The 25,907-nt window shown below is 43.8% G+C and overlaps 1 protein-coding gene across 1 annotated transcript in view; it reads right to left on the reverse strand.

The window, feature by feature from the left end:
* Positions 1–25,907, reverse strand: part of LOC132973278 (neural-cadherin-like) — a 112,006-nt gene that overhangs the window by 67,898 nt on the left and 18,201 nt on the right. Inside the window, exons 2-5 of the mRNA XM_061036648.1 lie at positions 12,150–12,347; positions 4,241–4,466; positions 2,751–2,955; positions 1,508–1,619 (exon numbers count right to left, since the gene is read on the reverse strand). Of these exons, the coding sequence (XP_060892631.1) occupies positions 1,508–1,619; positions 2,751–2,955; positions 4,241–4,466; positions 12,150–12,347 (741 nt within the window). The remainder of the gene's footprint in view (positions 1–1,507; positions 1,620–2,750; positions 2,956–4,240; positions 4,467–12,149; positions 12,348–25,907) is intronic.

The following is a 25,907-nucleotide window of genomic DNA, read 5'->3' on the forward strand; positions in this document are numbered from 1 at the left end:
CACTGGGAACTATCCCCCAGCTTGAGATTCCCACGAATCATCTGCCGCCTGCCATGGGGGAGGGACACCCCACAAAGAGAAAGCATTTGACAAGAACTAACCAACACAGGGTGGAAAGGTGAGAACGGGGAGATACTTTTGTGTTTATGGATCTGTGGTGTTGGCCAAGAGAGCCCGTTAAATTGTGAGTAAAATAGAAAAAACTATGGGACATCTAAAATCCTGTTGAGGTACTTTTCTGTCTTTGGCTGGAGCTAAATATCACACAGGATGTTCAAGTTACAGAATCCTAAAATAAACCTGATTTTCAAGATTGCAAATACATTTTTTTATGCAGCAAACATGAAAAGATGTCAGTGAAGGAGGCAGAAATAAAAACCTTTGAATACAATCCTCTTTCTGCACAGTATGTTACTGTATGTTTTGCCTCCAGCACTAAATGTGATTTCTATAAGGACGCTTCATGCAGTTACAGACACGGATACATATAAATCCAGGAATCTCTGTGTGTGTGTGTGTGTGTGTGTGTGTGTGTGTGTGCATGCCTGTGTGTGTGTCTGTGTGTTCGTTAGTCAATTTTCTACACAGCCATTCGTCCGATTAAAATCCGACTTGGCGGGTGTGTTACTGTGGACCCAAAGAAGTGCAGCGCTGATTGTGAAGTTTACACGAGCTCATATTGTTGCTAAAACGTTTTAAATAGTTTTGCTGATGGAATCGAAACTGACCGGAAACACGAGACGAGCACGCACAGAAGGAGACTCGCCCAAGGAAAAGTTTATTTAGGTCACTGAGTGGACGAGACGGGACACACTGGACATTGCAATGTTTACCGTTTCGTTTTGCTAAATAGAGGCTATCTTTAGTACTAAATACGGTCCCCCTTTCTGTTTGACTATTACAGGTTAGCTAACCGTTGTTAACAAAAGTCTGATGAAATCACTCGGCCACTGCTGTGCAACTTAGTTACCTAGGTAACGTTACTCTGCACTAGGCATGTCATGTCATTTTGTGTGATTTTGCGGAAACAACACACACAGCACATGCGCAGGAGACTGGCCTAAGGCAATATTATGTACAGTATAGGTACACATTAGCTATTCCCTTGATTCAAAGCTCATTTTGGCTCCTTGGCTGACCACAGAACTTCACGTTGCCCCTAGCCAATCCTGATCAGCCACGTTCAACACATCATAAACAAACATTCTGAACGGGCAATGCACTAGTATAGTAAATAAAACATCAAAACAAATACATTCTGCAAACACAGCATGCGTTTAGATTGGGGTAATTGGAGCATGATCTCAGCTCTGAAGCATCTATTAGTTTATTTCAGTTGGAAAAAATGTAAAACTTTACGTGTCAATGCAACGACTCAAGGTCTGAGCCGCACCTGCGTGAAGTACATCTGCTGTTTTCTGTGCAAAAAGTGACTTTTTAAATAGTTTCTCTCCACAATGCAAAAAGAAACAGATGGATGTGAAATATGGGGTCAGCGGAGTCTCACCCTGCAGCAGAGACGTTGCCGTGGTTACAGTCTCGGGGACACCATCCACACTGTAGATGGATTGGAGGAACTCTGGGACACAATCATTCTCATCCGTTATCAACACCTGAACCTGATTAGGGCCAAAGTGAGAGGAGAGGAGAGGAGAGGAGAGGAGAGGAGAGGAGAGGAGAGGAGAGGAGGAGAAAAAACAGAAGAAATCAGAGAAGATGCTAAATTAGCTTCTCTATAATAACCCTCAAAACCAGGAGACAACCATAGGACATATTCTGCACAGGAAGCTGACCAAAAAATTGAATCTAAATTGCATTTTATAGTTTGTCGGGTTGCCAGTTCCCCACATTCTTTATCTTCCACTTCATGACTTCCTGAGTCAAAAATAGAAATGTTCCGAGCATGTGTGTGTTTTCGACAAAGGCCCTTAGCTGCCCTGCACCCTACGAGCTCCCTGTCACCACTGTGTGTAAAGTGTGAAGTGACAGCTGAGTAATAGTCCTGAAATAGCTGGGATAGGTTTTCCCAGGCTTCATCTGCAACCCCACAACGCCAACTGAGCAGAGGGAGATTTCTCTCCTGCTAAATCTGTGGTGCGGAGTGAGCGCCTGACATGATAATTGGGCAACAAAATCTTTGAATTAATAATTTAAGAACACTGAATTCATGCATAGTTGATCGAGACATATTCGTTTGTGAATTAACTTTTTTCGGATTTAGAGTTCTCACAGCCTCAAAGTGTTTGTTCATCACACTCTCAGTGAAATACAAAAACACGGGACGAGCAGGAGAAAAATAAAAATCCCTTTGTCCTCAGGTCCACTTGTTAACATCTCAAAAGCATTCAGCCATGTAGACAGCACCCGAGCCTGCTGCTTCTTCTGCGTGATCACGGCCGAGTAGTGTGGGGTCAACAGGTCAGCTCTGAGATCAGATCATTGAAGGTAAACGCAGCCTTGTCACTCGAAAATGAGCCACAACATAAAGGTGAAAACAGGTCGGTCTGCTCGCTCCTAGAGAGTCCAGTGGGAGAGAGAAAAGTGGTGCGATTCTGAGCAACAAAGCAGATTTATTTATTAAGCTTACACTCAGCAGTAAGAGTAAAGGTTTGTGTGACAGCTGCAATAATAAAACATCACTGTGGACCGCAGCTTTGGGCTCAGTTGACCCCGTCTCTTCTCTGACTCATGTTTCAGCTTCTCTGTCTCTCTCTCTCTCTCTCCCTCTCTCTCTTTTTATGTAAACTCACCTCTGTGGCCGTGCTCAGGCTGCCGGCCTCCTCGCTGGCTCGCACCATCAGCAGGTACCGCCGCTGGTCGCTCTCGTAATCCAACGTCCTGGTCAGGCTGATCTCTCCCGTCTCCTGCCGGATGATGAACAGGCTGCTGGGATTGATCAGCAGGCTGTAGCTGATTGGCTGCTTTTGGAAGGAAATGGCAAACACCACCAGGAAGCTGCAGGACAAAAAGGACATAAATGAAAGAAACGTCTTTACTGTTTGATTTTAGATGCACACATGTTGGATTAAAATCAAATCCTCTCCTCCTGCAGCAGCAGTGTGCAGTAATGGAATCAATGCCTGTACGGCTCATTGACTGTGCGCTATAAAATGCCGTCAATCAGTGCTTGTCAGTGCTGTGTAATAATGTCACACTATTATGCAGATATCAGTGTTTGTTTTTGTGGTTAAGGGAGTTTGTCTTCCTCTAATGACGTGTGATAATATCTCAATTCATGCTCCAGTGCATCGGTGTGACCACATGAATATTCATCAACATGAATCATCACAGGTACAGCGTTCTGAAATTGACACCTCAGACAGGAGTGTGTCTGCATACATGCTGCAGTTATTTTAGGAGCTGCTTGTGCCGAGGATTAAATATTTCAGTTGGTTTAATTGTTACAAAGCGGGACACTAAATCTCCTGTCACTGAATGATTATGATCCCAGTGTTTACAAATACGAGGCACACTGACAGTATTATTTATATTTCCTTCTTCCTTTTATTGTTTTCCTCAGAATCAGACGATCTCTTCGAGGTACCGCAGCAACAATAAAGAATCTGACAGAGTGTTTGGTGATAGCCACATGGGAATAAATCACATTTGAATAAAATGTCCCAAAGAAACTGTCTCACTGCGAAAAGAACAAGACATCAGTAAGACAACACATGAGTGTCATTTCAGCTGAAAAGGATAAATATTGTCTCACGATGCCGGAGTGAGCTGCAGATGTGAACGCAAAAAGCGACATTTTTCACTGAAACTCTACACGGGATTCTTCCTGCCGGCCCGCTAGTACGTTTTCTGCGTCCGGGCGAGTGGATGTGAGAACACAGCCGGAAATATTCAGGAAAAATTCACCACCAGCGAGTGGGGGGGGGGGATTACCTTCATCATCCTCCTTACTTACAAATCACTGCTCAGGCCCCCCCACCAACCAGAATTGCCAAACTTTGGTTTTCACAGCAAAAATGCATGCAACGCTCTGCATGGCAACAAGAATGAGTGCTGTCAAATGGGCCCCCATGAGGGAGGTTTCCTGCTGTTGTTGCAAAATTTCCACAATTTAGGCCACTGCTTTGGTTTGCGTTTGTTAGCCTGAGCGCCTCGGCCCTTTGCATGTCATCCCCCTCTCTCTCCTTCCAACATTTCCTCTCTCTCTTCAGCTGTCCTGTCTCCCCCCAATTTTTCTTTTTCTCCTCCCTTATTTGTGTGTGTGTACATGTGTGGCACTCACGGCTGTCCTTCCGGCGTGTTCTCTGGGATGGAGATGGCGTAGCTGCTGTTGGTGAACTGCGGCGCTCTGGCTCCAGCGACCACAGAGAGCATGGCGGGGGCGCTGCGGCTGCCCGGGCCGTCCAGAGCCACCACGCTTAACAAGTACTCCCTGTCCCTCTGCAGCAGCAGGCCTGTGGTCACCACCTGGCCCGTCTTCTTGTCCACCGCAAAACAGCCGTCACCGCCTGCAGGGAAATACAATTATAATATTTTTACAGAAGCAGATCCAAACCAATCCAAGCCAAGATCTGCCTGCCGGAATTCTAATGCCAGCCAAATCACATTGTAAAATAGGTGAGTCTGTCTTGCTGGGTTTGATTAGTGCAGCGCTACATCTTTTTTTATGTATGGTTTGAATCATGTCCAAAAGATCAAAACACAATCTTTCTGTGCAGCTCATTTATTTATCAAAACATTGAATCAGTGTAGGATTAAAAATGATTTAAACTAAATGTTGTGAACATTTGTTACCTTTATAAGCGCCATCCGTGTTCCTCATAGTCTGTTCGTGACACGAGGATTAAGATATATAAAGCATCTTTATTAAAATGACTCCTTAATGGCTGTTTCTGTATTCAGGCAGTATGGCACACATTCAACAGTGACTTTAAGCTGAATTTGCATTTCCATTTCCATGAATCCATTTGGCAGACGCTTTTGTCCACAGCGATGTACAAATTAGGTCTGATCCGGGCCACAATAGGAGAAGCCGTGGAGAATAAATGTCTCAACGCTCGGCCCCGTGTTCCTGCAGATCTGCTCGCTGTTCTTATCACTGACCACAGAGCGGTTTGAATGGAAGCGTTAGCCTCAGTCCACGGTAGCTCACTTTGTTTCAGCGACATACAGAAGCCAACAAGTTCAACTTTGAAAACATTTCCACCTGTTGGAAGTCAAACAAACAAATGAAAATCCTTGGAGAAACATTTCCACTCTCAGGTGCCTGAACATTCAGTATGTTCTGTTTAATGTCATCGTCTTTATCAAGCACAGAGCTTAAGGTCGTTTGTAAAGTGCTGTTCATCGTATTGTTCATGATTCTCAGAAAGGAGAGGAAGGATTGTGTTGTTTGTGAACGTGGCTGTGAGCTCGACACAGTCCTCTTTGTCAAAGTTTTCACATCATATCTTTATCACAGTGATACACATCAGTAAAGCTTACAGAACGGAGATATGGTGAAGTCAATATCGGCTTTGCTTTGGAACTAGACAACAGCCAGCGGTGGAAAAGAACGCTCATTCTCTCAAGTACAAGTCCAGATACTCGTCTAAAAAAAAAGAGACTGATAAAAGCTTCAGCAGTGCGGTGAGATGTTTCCTGTTGTAAACCTTTTGCAGTCCAGGCTCAGAAAAGTTCTAACCAAAATGTGAGCCTGTTTACATGTGTGGTGGTGACTGTGTCTGTCGTCTGACTGGATGTCATGAAAACCACCTCTCCTCTGTAACGCCTCTGTCACTACCTCTGAAGAGATGGGATCACTTCGTCCCTGCATTACGCCTCCACTATGTTCAGATTGATGGTGAAACGTCACAGGGGCGTAAATATCACGGCTTAAAAACATCGGTCTGAACCGGGCTTGTCTCTCTCTCACTTTCTTTTTGCCTGTTTTTCTCACTTTTTCCACCATGACACTCACAGCTGATATCTGTCCACCAATTAGTCTGGTTCTGTTCATGGTTTCTGACAGTAAAAGGCAGGGTTGGTAACCTCCTCCAGCTCCATTTTTTGACATTTGGGTTGAAATTGTTTTTAGGTCCTGACAGACATTAATAACTCATGTTCTGTGAAAAAGGAACAAAGAAAATCCGTCATCTGTATCAGTTTGTAAGCCTGTAAAAACTTCAACCAATGTCTGCCACGAGGTACCAATCTGATGAACCAATCACACGCCTCCCTGTCTCCCTGCTCGTTCTCTACCTCTTGCGTGAACTAGCCCACACTCAAAGCATGAGCTGAGGTCTGCTTCTGGAGCAACGGCGCTTGTGCATGTAAGTGAGGGGGCGTGGCTTTAGAGGGAGCACAGAGGGGAGGGGGTGCAGATGGAGCACTGAGGGAATGCTACTTTCAAATGTCATGCTAGTTTCTGAACATTACCAACCCTGCCTTTAAGTGTTCTTGCTCGTGGTGGATTCATGTTGGGTCTCGGTAAATAACAAAAAGTATGCTCTGGATTGAGGGAACCCCCGTCTGTGCAGTAAATACCACGGGATAAATCAAACTTGTACAGTTACTCGATGGCTACATTTAAATATACCCTGTGGAGTTTTCTTTTATCACCACACTGTATCGTTCGTATCCTTGGTCCTCACAGAACTCTGAAATAGACTCCCTTCTCAATGAAGCACTTTGCAGAAGCCAATTTTAAAAGTCTTTTGATATAATGTTAATGAAATATAGCCTTGAAAAAACTGAAGAACGCCTGAACTCAGACTTGAACTGATAAGTCAATCAGTGTTTTATTGTCAGGAATGTTTAACTCTGCCCACATCTCCCTGCAAGCCAAACACACAACGGTGCTCAAGTAGAAGTAAATGAAAGTTTTTTTTCTTATAAGTAGATCTGTTGAAGACAAGAGCCTCACTTTTAATCCTCGTGTGGAACGACGTGCACAAAATCTCATAATTAAAATGGTTTTAATAACAGAGACAAGCTTATTTTTCTCTTGAGTAGAAGAAGAAAATCAGTGTGCAATGGAACCAGCAGGCAGATATATTTCACTAACATGCTGCTTATTTCACCCTAAAAAAAACAGATGCAGTTTAATCTCCGGCTTGCTTTCATTTCAGGACATAAATATTGTACTCATCTCTCTGCACATCTGCACAATGTGAAAATTTGCCGTGTTGGTCATCACCAGAAACAAGACAGGAAGTACGAGCTATTATCTTTTTAATGAACGCCTCCTGCTGAAGCTGCCTCAGAACATCACATCTCCTCACTAATTTAAAACTTCAGTTCACAGTGCTGGAGAAGAGGACAGAAGAACTCTTTAAATCCAGAGTGTGCACGCTGAAGAGTCCTCCAGTACTGAACTGGCATGAACTTAAAAGCATACCGGGTCAACAGTCTCACTGCAGGATTGTATCTTGAGACTGAGACTGTTTGTAAAGTTCTATAAATTAGTGAAATGCATGTCAGCAGGCTGCTTTAACTGTGCAAGACAAATGAGTGTAAGAGAGGATAAAAATAAGAAAATTGTTATTTAGTTAGTTAATAGTTATATAATAATTTTTGCAAACATCTATTTTTGTTCAGCTGTTTGTCTCCGGTCTCTCTCGCAGACAAGATCCTGATCTCAACAAAAAGCACAGTTCAAGAAAGAGAAACACAAATGTTTTGGAGCACACGTTGTTTATGTCTATGTTTAGAAGCTGCAGCCTGATTTTCATGCTCCCTGTTAATGTATCTATGCTTTTTTTTAAATTTCATTTGCACCATCATTGTCGCTGGAAAACTGTAAGGATTTATTTTCAGGTGCGTGTTGCATCCTTTGCATGCTTGTGCACGGACATGAGGTCACATACGCTGCACCTGCATGAGGTCGCACATTCTACACCTGCATGAGGTCACACACGCTGCACCTGCCTGAGGTCACACACGCTGCACATGCATGAGGTCACACATTCTGCACCTGCATGAGGTCGCACAGGCTGCACCTGCATGAGGTTGCACATTCTGCACCTGCATGAGGTTGCACATTCTGCACCTGCATGAGGTCACACACGCTGCACCTGCATGAGGTCACTGCACCTGCATGAGGTCACACACGCTGCACCTGCATGAGGTTGCACATTCTGCACCTGCATGAGGTCACACACACTGCACCTGCATGAGGTTGCACATGCTCCACCTGCATGAGGTTGCACATTCTGCACCTGCATGAGGTCACACACACTGCACCTGCATGAGGTTGCACATGCTGCACGTGCATGAGGTTGCACATGCTGCACGTGCATGAGGTCGCACACTCTGCACCTGCATGAGGTGCACATGTTGCACGTGCATGAGGTTGCACATTCTGCACCTGCATGAGGTTGCACATGCTGCACCTGCATGAGGTTGCACATGTTGCATGTGCATGAGGTTGCACATTCTGCACCTGCATGAGGTTGCACATGCTGCACCTGCATGAGGTTGCACATGCTGCATGTGCATGAGGTTGCACATTCTGCACCTGCATGAGGTTGCACATGCTGCACGTGCATGTGATTTAAACCAAATGGGGTAGCCTGTTAAATTATTACATTTAGCCATACAAGTGGTTCAAATCAACATGGCACCTTTGAAGGAGTGGTTCTCAACAGGAGGGTCAGGAACCCAAAGTGGGTCTCGGAGCTGTTTTCAGAAAAAAGTAATTGTCTCAAACGTGTTCAATCTTTTTGTTCTTCTGTTACATGTTTTTCTTGAAAGAAATCTCATTGGTTTAACAAAAGAAATGGTGTAGTGATTTGCTGGTGGGCCTTGAAGCCAGACCAGCTGAGATCTACTGCTTTAAAATAATTTACTTCCATATTATCTGACACTCTGCCCTGTCTGTAGCCCTCTGGCCTTTTCTTATCATTCAGTTCTTGATCTATTTAAGTGCTTTTGAACGTGTATATACTTATGAATGTATGAAGTGCAGTCCTGTGGTGTAGTCTAGCCTTTAGGGCTTCTCGTTGTTTTATTACCACCCTCACCTCTTTGGGACTCGAGCCAAAACAGACCTCAGCGCTCGCTTAATGTTTGCCTTGAGTCTGTTATCGTGGTCCACCTTAAGGAAACTATTATGGGACCTGTACGCCTGCAGTCTGCTGGCACATGGCACTTTTTCAAACCTCTGACTCTATGAACACTGTAAAAACATTGTGACAGTTTGACGTATCAGCTTCACTCTGCAGCTCTGGAAACTGCTGAAGGGGTGCTCGCACATTTTGACAAACTAGATTTGTACTGACAGGAAGTAAACTGGTGTGCTACAATCATCATTTTCAGCTGCAAGTGTAGCTCAGCTATGCGCTCTATATCACTTACATGAAATCTGTGCAGGACAAAGAAATAACTTCTTTCTTCTGAATGTTTACAAGGGATTTTTTTGGCAATTTCAATATATTGAAAATACATGAACAAGAATCACCATGTTTATATTTTATGCTTCACAGTTATTAAATCTCTATTTATAGACTGAATAAGAATGCAAAATCTACAGGTAAGTGTCTTGACCCCCATGGAAGCGTTTTGATATTTGTTTTAGAGAGCATTATTGTCCACTAACATTTTCCCTGGCGTTTGAGGAACTCAGGAAAACTGTCCATGTGGGGAGCAAACGAGAACGAACACAATCGGCAGTAATGCAACCATGGAAGCCATCGCAATCATTTAAAGGAAGAATGTGCGACAATTTACACATAAATATATCAGAAATCATGTATATCTTCTGTAAATGTGTCTCTGAGTCATGACTGTCTACAATGAGTGAGAAGCTCGAGTCCCTCTGGCTGTGTTGTTGTTAGAGCTGTGTTTACATGGACGGGACGGCCGGCTCCTCCCCTTGTGTATAAAAGCTGATTTAGTCAAGAAGTAGAGAGAAGAAGAAGAACATACTCACTGATTATTTGGATGTCATGTAAGAGTTTTTAGATCATGCTCATTCTGTGTCAATTTACATTCAATGTGAAGCTACGAGCTAACTAAAGAGCGCTAACATTAGCATGCTAACACAACAATGCAGGACACAGGTGATTGTAGCTCATCTCGAGCCGAGGACAATTCTGTACAACGCTTGCACTTGACTCCTTTGAGAGGAGAGCGGAGGTTTCAGTATGGAGGAGGTGTGGCCAAACGTTTGTTTTGGTTTCATGCTGGTGCTCAAGGGCGACATCTACTGGACTACAAAATCATGCATTCTTTCTTAAACATCGATGTTGCTTTAAAGGCTTTATATGCGATTTTTTGATCCAGCATGAAACCAAAACAACTTGTGGTGCATTGTGGGTTAGCATGCTAATGCTAGCGATCTTTATTACGCTCGTATCTTCACACTGCATGTTAATTTACCTGAAATAAGTGTGATCTAGAAACACAGTTAAGCAGTGAGTACAGTATGTTATTCTTCTTTTCTCTAGTCCCTCAATTAAACAACTTTTATTTGCGAGGGGAGGAGTCAGCTGTCGGGCCGGCTATGTAAACAAACAAAAAAAAAAACTCTGAAAACATCACAGACAGTGGGACTCGGGTGTTACACCCATTGTAGACAGTCATTACTCACAGAGTTATTTTCAGAGGATATACTTGATTTCTATTATATTCAAGTGTGAAAAATCACATATAAAGCCTTTAAATAGCTTTTTATAAATATATATATATATATTTATTTTTGGGCTTTTTGTGCCTTTAATGGAGAGACATGACAGTGGACAGTGGTAGGGAATGACATGCAGGAAAGGAGCCACAGGTCATAGCCTCCATACTTGGGGCGCACGCACTAACCACTGCGCCACCAGCGCCCCTAAATAGCTTTTAGGGGCGCTGGTGGCGGTTACATGAGGGTTACATGATGACTTGGAGAGCTGCTGCATCAGGTAACTGTAACGTTTACACTATTCACAGTGAGTGACAGGAAGGAGCATTTTCTTTATCATGTTTGTTGTTTGTGTCACGCACACAGTTCACATCCTACTTCCTGTTTTTCTTAACACTTTTCCACGGGTTGACAGTTTGAGGCGAAAACTCTCCAGTAAATTTACGAAGGTGAGAGAGGAAGCGAAAAAGACTTCAAAGTGTGTAAACAAGACTCTTTTTTTTTTTATATTTCAAAATGGACTTTACAAATGTTTTATGAGGAAGGAAATGCATTCAACACGTCTTAGGCCTCAAAGAAAGACGCGGCGTGTGTAAACTCCTCTGGGCAGCGCTTAAATAAAAGATCAACTTTTTTCACTGCAGTTAAACACTGAAAAATGAGGTCAGACAGACTGACCTGGCACATCAAAAGGCCGCCTACAATCATCCTCGGAGGACTTAAGACTTAAAGACAAGATAAGAGGGTTAAATAAATACATGTGAAATCTTCAAATTGGGTCTAGATTACTTTGAGGGGAAACTATTCGGTATTTAATTTGAGCTTTCAGAGGTAAACCTCGGTGCTTACACGAATTCTTATCGTGTTCATACAGACCATGCAGGGTGCATTGTGGTAAATGTGGTTTACCTCACATCAGGCAGCTGTGCAACACACTAATGTGAGTCAAAGCAAAGTCTGTAGTGTTTTGTAAAGCCCCTTTAGCAAGATTAGCACATCCCCCCATCTTTGACATGCCAGCAAACCTCTATCCCCACAAGCACCGGGGGGTCTACAACGCTGGCAGATTTCCAGCAGCCCACTGTGTGTGTGTGTGTGTGTGTGTGTGTGTGTGTGTGTGTGTGTGTGTGTGTGTGTGTGTGTCTGTGTGTGTGTGTGTGTTTGCATGATTTTGTGTGCATGAAACAGAGAGAAGCAGACAGATAGACATGAGTGCATGATAAGTGCGTAAACAAATGTGTGAAGGCCTCTGGCTGTGTACGATTGTGTGTGTGTGTGTGTGTGTGTGAGTGTTGTGGAGAGAGAGAGAGAGAGTGGCGTTGATACAGAGACAGAGAGAGACGGGGTGACAGAGAGACGGAAACTAATGGACACCTAAAGAGTGTATGAATGCATGAATGAATGTGTGAGCGCCTGTGGCTGTCTGTGTGAGCGGCTGTGCTGGTGTCTGACTAGTTGTGTTTATTTCCGAGGCGCTATAGCCTGTCAACCTATTTCAACAACAACACAGCCTAGCAGGATTTTAATACCACTTCCTTCCTATACATCTCATGTGAGTGAGTGTGTGTACAAAGAGCAGGAAGCTTACCATCCGACAAAAAGTACTCCACCTCTCCGCTCTTGCCCTCGTCTCCATCCTGGGCCTGGAGGTGGTAGACAAACGTCCCCGCGGGAGCCTCAGGGGACACCACAGCCAGGTACGGGTACGGCTTCATATTCCACTCAGGGATGTTGTCGTTGACATCAGTGATCTTCAGCCTCACCTTGTTCAGGTACCAGTCTGGGCCTGGGGGGGGAGTGCAGAGATAGTGGAGAAGCTGTGGTTACTGGAAGTGACAGCTGTCGTGTAACTGTGTGTGTAGAAGGGAGACAAGCAGCCAGGGGAACCCAGCGCTGTGACAGGCAGCGAGTCACTGATGGTGAAGGTATGTAAGATATACATGCAATATTAGAATAAATCTCAGAGCTTCTTCTATCAGGAACATGGACCTGAAACCAATGCAATCTGGATTCAGCTCAGTTTTGGTCAAAGTAAATTACTGCCCTATCTTGAACACAGCACTTTGCGCACTATCTTCCCTTTTGCTTCCACATAGCTGCCAGGTTTGGGAGATTGGTTTAAGTGGATGTCAGGAGGGCTGTTTGGGCCCAAGGTGGAGGTTGCTGGTTGTGATGTCATCAAACCTTTTCCATCAGGGCTCCAACCAGGCTTCCAGACATCCAGCTCCCATGGGAGACCGCCTCAGCCACAGTCTCATCGAGCACGTCTGTGTAAGGCTACCTTCATCTCACCTCAGGGGCCTCGGGATGAAGCCTCATGGCTGCAGGCATTTTGTCGCCTGCACACTGCATCACTGGAGTGAATAAGAAGATTCCAGAAATCCAATTACCAACTCACTCACCCTGAGCCGGGCCAGACAGCTAGAGTGCACAGCAGCGCCCAAAGAGAAGCGGTGTACAACTGCGTTGCAGTCTCTATGACAGGAGCTGACTGTGCCTTTAGCTGGAACTGATGGCAGGGGTTCGTTATCCACATTAAACCCAATGACAAAATCTGGAAACAATGTGCACAAAAAACTCCTGACACTGCCACAGGCCAGATCTAGGGCACTTTGTGTGTACAGTCTATTCCTGCAAAGTGGAGCAAGTCACCCCATTGTGAGCTAAGACACTATTTCAGCAAATATTGGCTGTGATCTTGTGTCAATGTGGCATGAAGGAATGTCAGAAGAGCTGCCAACCAGCTCAGTAGGCTGCGATCCACAGAGGCCATCTGCCTCACCCCCGGAGTAGAAGAACCCTGTCCAGGACAAACACACACACACACACACACACACACACACACACACACACACACACACACACACACACACACACACACACACACACACACACACACACACACACACACACACACACACACACACACACACACACACACACACACACACACACACACACACACACACACACACACACACACACACACACACACACACACACACACACACACACACACACACACACACACACACAGTTATGATCACCACATCTGACAAACAAGCCAGTCATCCCATCACAGCCAGACACATGGATGCACATGTTGACGTACAGCTGTCATTAGCGTGTCTCTGTCGACCTCAGCCTTCTCATCACACTCACACACACACAAACACGCGGCACCTTAGTAACCTGAGGGCTAAAAGTAACTATGGATTTCAAATCCTATTATGTAAGGGCTCCCCTGTGTGTAACCACAGGCTATATGTGTTCCCTTTAATCCCAGACAAAAGCAGCAGGAGTTAGCATTGCATCCTTTCACTGGCTGAAGGCTGACTCAACAGATGTGCCGGCGCTGCTAGAAACGTTCTAATTTGCTGATTTTCTTAATTTTCTGTGACATATTGTCTCTAAAAAGAAGATTATAGGCTATTATAGAAAACTATATACGCTGGCGATGAGAAGTACATGCACACAGCAAACGATATTAAGCATTCAAACTGTATGAATCGGCCTAATAAATCTTTTACAGCACCTCGTGTTCGCTCAAATGAGTCCGAGAGCAGAAGCTGAGATCACAAACTCCTATTTCTTTTTTAACTGGCTTACAGTTAAGATGCATTTTGATGGGAAATACAACCGTGCTGCGCTCCAGACTAGCTGTGGAGTGTTCACAACTGTAACACAATAGCTATAAAGTGTGTGACAGCTCCTAAAAGGATTGTTGGAGGGATAATAACAGAGGACGGAAGAAGCTAGAGGAGAGAATTAATCTCGCTTTCTGCTCAGGCTTTAAAGTTGCTCTGCGGAGAGAAAAGTTCTGACTCGGATCTGACGATAGATCGTTTTGGATAAATAGCCACTGTATCGTGGGGGCAGAGAAACTAATCAATGTTCAGATGCTATCTGCTAAAATGTCGACAGCAGCAGTTTATGCATTTTAAGCCAGATCATCCTGCCCTGTAAGACGGAACAATCCCAGCGTGATGAATAATATGAGGGGATAAAGATTCTTCTGCAAAGTAGAAGAGGCTTAAAAGGCACTTAATCAAAAAGAAATCAGAGCTTCAGCACTTAACATTTAGTTGACTATCAAATGTTGGCGGGGAGCAGAGCAAGACACATTCCTGCCTTCTGCTTGTTGGTGTCTTTCCCAACCGTGTCTCTGTGGTAATGCTGGTGATGATTTTACAAGGCTCCATCTAATTAGCTTGTTACTGAGAGACTAATCAGAGGCAAGGCAGATAATTAGAGCCTATCAGCTCTGGAATGATAATGAAGAATGTACCAGAGTGTGTGTGTGTGTGTGTGTGTGTGTGTGTGTGTGTGTGTGTGTGTGTGTGTGTGTGTGAGAGATCATTTGTGTGCACATGCATGTGAGTGTGCGGAACCAGCAAACGTGATTTCTCTCCGGTTAAGAAGAGAACGGTCAACCCCACGAGCATCGAGCCGACACACCCCTCCGCACCTGATCGAGGCAAAAGATCAAATAACACACACAAACACACACACACACACACACACACACACTCACACACAGGCTCCACCGGATTTTTCAAAGTCAAAAATGCTTTCTGCTCAGTCAAAGTGATGAAAAGCAGGGCTACACTTTACACCACAATCCCATAAGGATGAGAGCATTCGCTGGATGACTAACATAATAATGCATCACAAAAAGGTGGATGGCAGGGTGCAGAGCGCGCTGGCAGAGGCTCAGTGAGTAGTACAATGAGTGTGGAGTATGTGTGTGTGTGTGTATGTGTGTGAGTTCCATATAACTGCAAGCCATTCAGTTGATGTTTCCTGCTGTTAATCCTCTCCTTGGGTAGTTGCTATATAAAGCTGCTAAGTGGCTTGGTGGTATGAAAAAAAAGTTGTCTCAACTGCTTGTGTGCAAATGTAGGCTGCCCACAGTACAAGGACACTCGGTGTGTGTGGGAAGGGGAAACCGAATGAAGTAGAGAGGCAAAGATAGAGAAAGACAAATATATCTACAGAGGGAGAGGAAGACACGGGGAGGAGGAAGAAGCCGGCAGCGTGGAGGAAGGAGAATTGTGTGATGCTGAGCTCAGAACGTAGAGTAACAAAACAGAGACAAGCGCACAAGGGAAGCACAACAAACAGTGCAGCGCCGATGGCTGGGAGCATCCATGTTTGGAAAGAAAACATACAGCAGCAGAGCACAGATCACAAGAGGAGAGAATTAACACCGAACATACAGTTTAATTAACATCGGAGGCTTTCCTAAAGGGTCCCTTGATCCTCCTCGGCCAGTGAGGGGGGGGAAATTAAGAAACAAATATTTCTTTGTGGGATTTAACAAATTGCGCCTGTTAGCACAAATATCAATGGCCCGTGCGAGACGTTGAATTTCAGGAGTGCTTTTGTAGCAGCATGTGAATGGAAAGTGAAATTCAGCTCAATGGGGGAGTAATAAGGTACATTAACCAAATGTTTGCAGTGTTAAGGAGGCTCTATTCTAAGCCGCCCACCCCTCCAACCCACCAATCTCTGTGCTTAAAGCAGAGTGTGAAGTCGTCAGCAGGAGATCAACACACTCAAAGCACCAGGGATGGAAATCTATTAACTCAGGGATCCCAGCGCCGCACACCCTGTGGGCTTTGCAGCTCAGAAAGGCTGACACACTCACGGCGTAAACACGCAAGCAGGCGTTTTTTATCCCAGAACAATTACAAATGGTGGAAGTCTTTCAACATCTGCACTTTTTTTCCTCCATATCTGCATTTCTGCAGAAAATGCACAAAAACAGATCGATACGGTGGCCGGTGTGTGTCTTAAAGCAACTTTAAGACAGAAAACAATGAGCAGTATTATTGACTGGATTGTGCTACAGCTTACATTAGAGGCCAATAAAAAATATATACAAAACACATTAAACCTTTTTTTAAGGTTTTATCTTGAAATGAAACTGGAGTTTGACATTTGACACAAGAACCCTGAATATGATTTTTGATATTCTATATTTATTGGATTTCAAAGAGCAATATGTAATTCTGACACCTAGTGTTTAAAATGGGTACTGCAGTCCAAATTCAAAACATTATAGAGAGCTGTCTCCCCCCCCCTCCTCTGTAGAGTTGATGCTCACACAGGTTGTCATGTGGTGGACTCTGAAGCTTCAGTGTTTATCCAGCTCTGCATCGGTCTGTAAACCTTTCTGTGTTCTAACCTCTCTCCATTTTTCAAAAGCATCTCCAATATTGATCCTAGTTTGAGCACGTTTCTGCTCGTGGAGCTTATTAGAAACATGCAGAGGCTTTTTAGGTCGGGTACAATCACTTCTATCTGAACCACTTCTCTTGACCGCTTCCATCGCTGCAACACCTGTTGACCTGATAACTGCTCTTAAGGGGGTGCCTTAAAACCGTCTACCTTCTCTGGTCCAAACAAATCCAGAGCATTCAGGAGCAGAATCTAAAGTTAGAAGGAGGACATACTGGCTGCTGTATTGTTGTCAGAGAAGCCAGCACTTCAACATAGCATGTTTCCTTAATGTCTGATCATACAGTAAGGTCACTTTATCATTTCACTCACTGCAGATGGATGGATTGATGGATAGAGACATACAGCTATAGTCCGTTTTACTGTTTTTTTTTTTCTTATTTATCCTCATTGCCTTCATATTCGTTTTGTAGCTTTGAGCAGAGAAAGACGTTCCATATTCACGTCCTTTACTCACATAACAGAGGAGGATTTAGAGAGGAACAAGAGCTGGATGGAGATATCGTGCTTTTGAGTGTTTAGCCTCAAGGGACAGGAAACATATTTTCACTGAAATATTTCATGCCACAAAAAAAACAAAAACATGTTTTCTTCTTGTACGGTGGATTGTGTATTTGTCTCCTCAAGTGGGGATATTTACATTTAAATCTACATTTGATCATATTTCCACTTATGGAACATGCCTTTAAGTCTACTAAATATGCACATATTAAATAATAAATGTACTGACTGTTTACGGGATGCATGATGAGCTTTAACCTCGGGAATCAATTAGTAAAAACTGCGACATGGTAGGTGGTAAAAGAAAAAAGGTGGATTTCTGAATGAGCCTGGTTCCCATGATGTTTCTCAAAAAGAAGAAAAAGATACAGTGCCACGTTTTAACCCCCACCCCCACCTAACCCACATTTCCTGCTGCTCTGCAGAGCCACAGACGCACAAGGCCAGATAAGAGGCTGCACATTACTGAAGGGCTCGCATGCATCACACTCTGCTTTTTTGAGATTCTCCATCCAAGGCTTAAACCCCAGTCAGTAAGGCTGCATGCACTGCCCACACATACACACATCATCAACCTCATACAAGCAAGAGCTCTCAAGCTAAAGCAGAAAGCAAAAGAACAACTTGGGTGTTTTGTGGTGCAAAGCCAGAAATATGTATTCACAACATCCCCAGATTGTTTTTTTATGCCAAAAGAATTCAAAACAAGGAGCACAACATTGTGTGTCTCTTACACAGGAACCCCATGTTGACTAGAAAATATCAAATGTTCGCATCATTAAAGCTAAGGTTTGCAATTTAAAAGAACGGCCTGAGTAGCTACATTTTAGGATTATCAGTCTGTAGAAATGTGAAAGCCACATCCCAAAACACACAGGGGCATGCTCTGCCTGACTTTAACCCCTTTCACACATGCACCACCGTCCTGAAAATGTCTTATTACCAAGGTGGGCTGCATGTGAGAACGTGTCGATGCAGCAGGTCTGGAAGAGTCACAGCGAGCGAGTAGGCAGGGCAATTACTTCGACTTTGCGGACTGTCTCTGCTTTAAGGGGCTTTCAGATAGGATTGAGACCATCCTGGGCACAAGTTGCTAGGCAACCCAAACGATAGTCGGGAAAGTAGCTACTCTTAATATACACAATGTATCTGTCCACTAGAAGGAGACGAGAAGAAGAGGGTGTGTGTTCATGAAATCCTCGGGGCACGACAGGATTTCGGGGAAGTTTAGGCTCGTTCAGAAACTGCATCTCTATAACGACGGCTTCCAGGCGAACTTTAGGCTTCAGAGGGAGCAATTTGACAGCCTGTTGGGGAGAGTTGCACCGAGAATCACAAGAATGAGAACAAACAGGCAGCCGATCACTCCAACAGAACGTCTGGCGATTTGTCTGAGTTTGGTTTTGTTTGTGGGATCTGATCTGCCCTCCTATTGGACGCAGTTCGCAACCTTGCCCTGTTCTCAGCTCAGCACAAATATGAACCGACACATACCCTAGATTCATGATTATGTTTACTCAATTCTGCAGCACTCTGAGATTTGTGTTCAAGGAAAAGTGTGCTACAAATAAAATCTATTCTCATTTATTTTGTGATGGACATTAAACAATGTAACCACTAGAGGGTGCTGTCTCAAATGGACCTCCACCTCCGCCTTACAACTAACATTCAGTTCCCGCCTCGCTCAGCTGTTCTGTTGAAGTTGTCCGTCTCTGTGCCCGGGCGAGGTAACATCAAATGTTTGCTTATAGTTCAGAACTGCTCAGAGCTCAATCTTTTTCCAAAAAGTTCTGCCAAGGGGCGCTGGTGGCGCAGTGGTTAGTGCGCGCGCCCCATGTATGGAGGCTGTAGTCTGCCAAGCAGGCGGCCCAGGTTGGAATCCAACCTGTGCCTCCTTTCACACGTCGTTCCCCTCTCTCTCTCTCCCTGATTTCCGAATCTATCCACTGACATATCTCTCCAATAAAGGCAGAAAATGCACAAAACGCAGATTTCAGGCAGGAGACTAAATGAACCTTTCCTGAACACTCCTCCTCCTCCTCCTCCTCCTCCTCCTCCTTCACTCGACACAGGCGCCTTCCGCTGCCTGAGCTATAAAGAGTATTTTGAGCAGTGTCAATGTGTCTGACGCTGACAGTCTCCCTCTGACATGTGTGTGAAAAGGGAAGGTAATACGTATGTCCAGGCAATTTCTGGAAATCACGTGTGAAAGAAGCTTGACAACGCCGGTGGAGTACATGAGGGAGCGTTGATGAGACACTGCCTTTCTCTGCCACACTTGTACCATCAGCTCACTAACTTTAGCTTTTGAATAACTTTTCAAATGCACAAAGAGCTCACAGGTAGAGTGGAGCAGGTGGGTAGGCATACATTGAGCTTTACTAATCCCATCTGTGCTGTGGTTAAAATACTAAATAATAATATAGAAAAAAACTGCAGAAGGTGTATTGTGTTAAAACTCAGATAGATTTCTGGATTCTGGCACGTTTACATTTGTGGGAACACTTGAGGACAAGTGTCACTTCGACATCAACACGTTGCCTGTAACATGTTGGAACAACATGCTGACCAGACATCATTTGGAGCGAAACAGACAGAGAAGAGGAGAAGCAAAAATACATCAATGACATGAACATTAGTCACTCTATAAATGGCTCATCAAACCCCTGCTGGCGATAGAGATGAGGAGGTGAATTTGTCATGTCTGGACTGAAAACAGGACTCGTTCTTCTTCTGTTTGAACATTTCAAGATTCAGTCCAGAAACTTCAGTCAAATCATGCAAACAGCATTTTGTGTTGACAGGAGATTCTGTTTGAAAATAAAAAAGACAGAAGATGATTTAGAGCATTTTAAAGTCGACCTATTATTCTGATCAACATTTTAAAACTCACATATAGTGTTACAATGATTGGAAGCTTAAAATAAACGTGGGCAAAGTTTCAGATCATGAGGTTGACGTATGTTGAAGTAATCCCAGCATCAGTCTGCAGAGGGCGCTAAACGGCTTGTTGTTGATAATTCTCCGATATGAGCCGGTGAAACCTCTTACATAGATTCTCTCTTCTCCCAGCAATAGAGAGCAGCCCTCCCCTGGCAGCCCTGCAGCGTTCTGCACCCCGGGTAGGCTTCCAGAGAGCTGGCCAATCAGAAGACAGTGGGCATGTGGGAAGGGGGCCTTAAAGAGACAGCAGCTGAAACCGTTTCAGGCAGAGGCTGAAATGCGGGATCTTACTGACGCCGCTATCAGATAAATAAGATCATGTAAAGCTGCTCTAAAGGTTTCACAGACTGACAACATGAAAGGTGAACGTGAGGAGAATATGGGAGCTTTAAGATATTACATCTCTATTATTGCATCAGGGCCTGTGTCCATTTTTTTCTGAGTGCCGGCTTCTGTTTTCAACTGTTCCCAATGAGGAGTGATAGTTTGCAGACGGATGCCCGGAGAAAAGGCGCGGCACCCAGTGTCCTTCTTCCGAGCGCTTCAAGTTGAAAATCTCTTTAACTTTTCAGAAAAGCACTAATATTGTTGACAAGGTGCTGATGTTCCCTGCTTTTTTGTCTGCAGATCATGTCGTGTACCACATCCTCCTCGCTCTATGTCCGATCGGAGCTGTGATACCGGGGCTACTGTCATTATTCTGTGGGTATCGTTGCATTTCTACCAAAGAGTCTGATGAGTAAAAGGTTAAGTCACTTTTGGAAATATCACGCTGATCAAATGAGACAGAATTAAATACAAAAATGAGCAGAAGATCCCATTTCCCTTTTGATGCTTTGATGCTCAAAGGTTTAGAGATAAGATCATTATTACAATTCCACTGACCAAAACACACCTGCAGAGCAACACACACACACACACACACACACACACACACACACACACACACACACACACACACACACACACACACACACACACACACACACACACACACACACACACACACACACACACACACACACACACACACACACACACACACACACCCTTTGATAATTTCTGCAAAATTCAGCACGACTGGTGCTCTCAAAGAAGAGAAAAAGGCAGAAAACTGTTAAATTAAATTACATTAAGCAGTTGAAGTTTTCTTTTCTGGTGGTCTCAGTTGAGGATTCTTTGGTAAAGGCAGGGTTGGTCATTTCCTCCAGATCCACTTGTTTGGTTGAAATTGTCTTTAGGTCCTGACAGAAATTAATAACTCATGTTCTCTGAAAATGGAACAAAGAAAATCTGTCATCTGTATCAGTTGTTAGCCTGTAAAAACTTTGACCAATGTCTGCCAAGAGGTACCAATCTGATGAACCAATCAGGCGCCTCCCTGTCTCCCTGCTCGCTCTCTACCTCTTGCGTGCTCTAGCCGACACTCAAAGAGTGTCACCGATGACGGAGTTTATACTGTGAGCTTACTTAGCGTTGAATGAGACATGAGACGACGTAGTTTCTACACAATGCAAGAGATGAGCCGAGGTCTGATTCGGGAGCAACGGCGCTCGTGCATTTAAGTGAGGGGCGTGGCTTATGAGGGAGCACAGAGGGGAGGGGGTGGATGTAGACCAAGCAGAAACCTCCGGTCTTGAAAAATTAAGCCAATGTGGAAGTGCAAACTCCTGCAGTTTGTTGAGAGTCCACTAGAGGCTGGCTGCAGGAACACAGGATGTCACAAACACATGACTGGCAAAAATGCCGTTTTTACAGCAGAGATTAACATGTTTACAGCCTGGTACAAAAAAACAATTAGGTCTGATTAGTTGTTGTCATCACTTGCACACACTGAATCTTTTCTTCTGAATTCTTCATCCATTAATATTTAAAGTTTATGGTGGAGATGGAGCACTGAGGGAATGCTTCTTTCAAAAGCCTTTAATCCAGCATCATGGAGCTCTTCAGTAGTTGTACTTTTGATAAAGAGTGAGTTTGAGTGCCTTGATGGACATTTCTGAGTCATCGGAAATGATCAGAAAGCACATGTTCACCCTTTGGAGAGAGGTTTTCTGTTCCGAGGCAGACATTTCAGCATCTCCTTAAAATCTGTTGTGTTTCCAGACCTTTAATGTTCTTTTACTACTTTTTTTTTCCATTTTAACACAAGTACGATAGCTTTCAAGCTCTCAACAGCTGTCAGTGGAGTCAGTTCCTGTTTCCATCCAAACACAACGTTTGGCCGCCTCTTAAAGGGAGCGTGCGTCATGTGGCCGTGGAGACATGTTGTTATATATGTCAGGCGGAGAGGTCCAAAACACAAAGAGCTGCGTGTGAGGAGAAGCAGCATGCTACTGTTGGTAACCTGACACATCACTCCGTTATATATGAACTATTTATTTCTCTGCCTCCTCACGCCCTCTGGAGACAAAGGACACTTAATTGATCCTTGCCTTTGACTGTATATAATCAATACAAGGCTAAACGGGGGGGTGGGGGGGGGGTTGTGTCTAAAAGCCGGCAATGACAATGACAGTTTTCCCACAATCGCTTGTGCTTAATGGAAAACACTTCAAACATTCACATTAGCTTCATTACAAAGAACGTGTTGATCACAACACATGCATGCGCTCTCTGTCAGCGGCTTCAAGGAACAAACTCTCGGCTGAACTCGTTCTTTCGTCACTTAGCTCTCCTGACATTTCTCTGCTACTGTTTGTTTCTTCTCACCCCGCGTTTACCTTGGACACGGCGTGCTGCAATGAAGAGAAATTATTAATCACACGGTTAAACAGCCTCTTTCATACTACAGGCCTCAAACTGTCAGCTTTATTAAAAGATGACCAAATACAATCTAATTTTATCACTGATTCATGTAACCGTGCAGACTTTCTTCCTAACAGTTCTTGACATAGCCCCCCTGCTAGGCTACCACACTCCCCTGCCCTCCCACCATGCCGAGCTGTCTTCAAAAAAACACAGAGGCGTTATTTTGCATCCGAGGAGAATTGTTCTGAGTGTTGATCGACCGGGCATTTACTGAGTTTAACATCTGACACCGATCGCAATATGAGGATGAATATGATGGATCTGTGTGGCCTTGAAAAAACACTCGAATGTTTCAGCTCTGTGACTTCTGGGTGGAGCTTTCATGAACATTTTGTGATCGTGTTGCGGCTCCTTTGCGTTCGTGTTGTGGAGTTTGCCAAGTGTTTTTTTTGTAAATGCATTCGCCTGACACCTCCCAGCCACCGTATAAAAGTGGCGTTCATATGTGAATATTATCTTTCTGAACCAAACACGAAAGCATAATAAACATGTGTGTCCCACAGAGCTTATTTTCTGCAATGATCCAAAATCCGATGCAAAAATCCCATTGGCTTTTTAGACAGATGCATGGTGATGCAAACTTCTATGCTGGCCCACAGAAATACACCATTTAGTTTTCTCTCTATTGCTGGGTCATTTTCAGCCCAATAAGGAGCATAAAGAGGAAAGAGGACACTTAGAGATCAGAGGCTAAAAATGAATACAAAATGATAAATATTGTGCACTGTTTAGTCCAAAGACACTGACATGTTTCAACTTTTTAATGCTACAAGCGGAAAGACTAAAGTTAAATCCAAAAAACTGTAGACGTGTTGATCCAGTTTGCTGATATATCAAAGAAGCAGAATATGAGAATCAGCTTTATTGGCCATGTATGCTCACACACACAAGGAATTTGGCTGTGGTGAACTGTGCTCTCAATGTACAAAAGTACAACATCAAATGTAACACAAAATAAGCAAAGACTAATATATAGCCTACAAGGCTAAGGGGGTCGCTATGAGACGATAACATATAGGCTGAAGATCCCTAATTAGAACCCGTTCTAAAGCTGTTTTCACACCGAAACATGTTTGGTTCGGTTAAAATGCACTTGAGTCTGATTGCCATGTTATTTGCGGTGAGTTTGTTCTGGTGTGAAACCCTGGTGCAGACCCCTCCACGTCTGCATCCTGTACATCGTATTTTAACACCCCTGCAGCTGAATGAAACCCTCCAGCAGTCCCGAGCAAACAGTGCAGACTGCAGACTGAAAATATTTGGATTGAATGTTTGGTTTGAATATGATATGAGTGAAAGGCTCTCTAGTACTGTAGGAGAATCTCAACAAAGAACTGGGTCTCTTATATAAATAATAAGGGTGAGAAACCTTAAGGTATTACTGTGATAACAACTGCTCACACTTAAGACTTATGTTACACTCGTTAAACATGCAGCGCCTAGCACCCTGGTTCTGTGTTAGTCACACATGAAGAACATGTCCTTACATTTCATATAATGAAGGTTCAGAGTAACATCCGCTTCTCAGAAGAAGAAAAATACAACATGTACAGTCAGAATGAAAAGAGAGTACATTTTAGATTGGTGTACGGGAGACAAAGACACATTTCATAGAAAACACTCTGCTATAAACTACATCTCTTAAATACAAGGATTCTGAGTTCTCTTTATTAAATCATGCTCTTTTTGTTCATTTTTGAGGTCTCGAACTCGTTAATTTAGAGAATAAAGGACGTAAATTTACTCAAATAAGGTCTTAAGGTTAAAGGTTTAAGGTTTAATCTCGAAATAAAAAAAAAATTAAAAATGTAAATGGCCCTAATCCTCCGTCGTACAATTCAAATCAATGAGACAAAAACATTATTTTGATATATGTTTTTAACCACCAGTTTTTTACTGTATCATCAACCCGTGATCGTGAGAAGCCAGCTACAGACTGTACAATTCTAAGCTGCCCAGATAGACAATCACTCGTGGTCATATCAGTGGTCCAGGCTCCAAAACGGCGGTCCTACGTCGCTCTGGGAGAGAGGATCAATCAGGACTGGTCGGACTAAAGATGGCCTCTGACAAATATCTTACAATGCCAGAAATTCAGGACGATCATCTCACAATGTGAAAGCTTCTACGATCTATGTCAGTTAACCAACCAATAGAAATGTAGTATGAAACAGCGCACTAATCAGCGCGACCACACAGGCCCCAACACCGGTATTCCAAATGTATTTTGTATGTAAATGTATTTTTCTATTCCACTGTGAACGGCACTATGGCAAGAGCTCACTCTCTGCTGATGGCATGGCCACTTCAGCTGCACACTGATGACGCTAATGACCTCGCACCGTACGATTCAAAGGTACCTCTGCGCAAAGTGTACATACATGCATGCGTACCAAACATAATGAGATCCACGTCGCGCAGAGTGGCTGTAATAAATTTAAAGGAAGAATGTGCGACATGTTACTCATAAATAAATCGTAAATCAAGTCTATCCTGTGTAAATGTGTCTCTGAGTCATGACTGTCTACAATGAGTGAGAAGCTCGAGTCCGGCTGGCTGTGTTGTTGTCAGAGCCGTGTTTACATGGACGGGACGGTCGGCTCCTCCCCTTGTGTATAAAAGCTGTTTTAGTCAAGGACTAGAGAGAAGAAGAAGAAGATACTCACTGATTATTTGGATGCCACATTAGCGTTTTTAGATCACGGACATTCTGTGTTAATTTGCATGCAATGTGACGCTAAAAGCTAACATTAGCCTGCTAACATTAGCCTGCTAACACAACAATGCTGCTGGAGACAAGGACAATTTTTTCCGCGGCTTGTGCTTAATTATGGTGCGTTCCAATTTG

Source organism: Labrus mixtus, chromosome 4, assembly GCF_963584025.1.
Source record: "Labrus mixtus chromosome 4, fLabMix1.1, whole genome shotgun sequence".
NCBI lineage: Eukaryota > Metazoa > Chordata > Actinopteri > Labriformes > Labridae > Labrus > Labrus mixtus.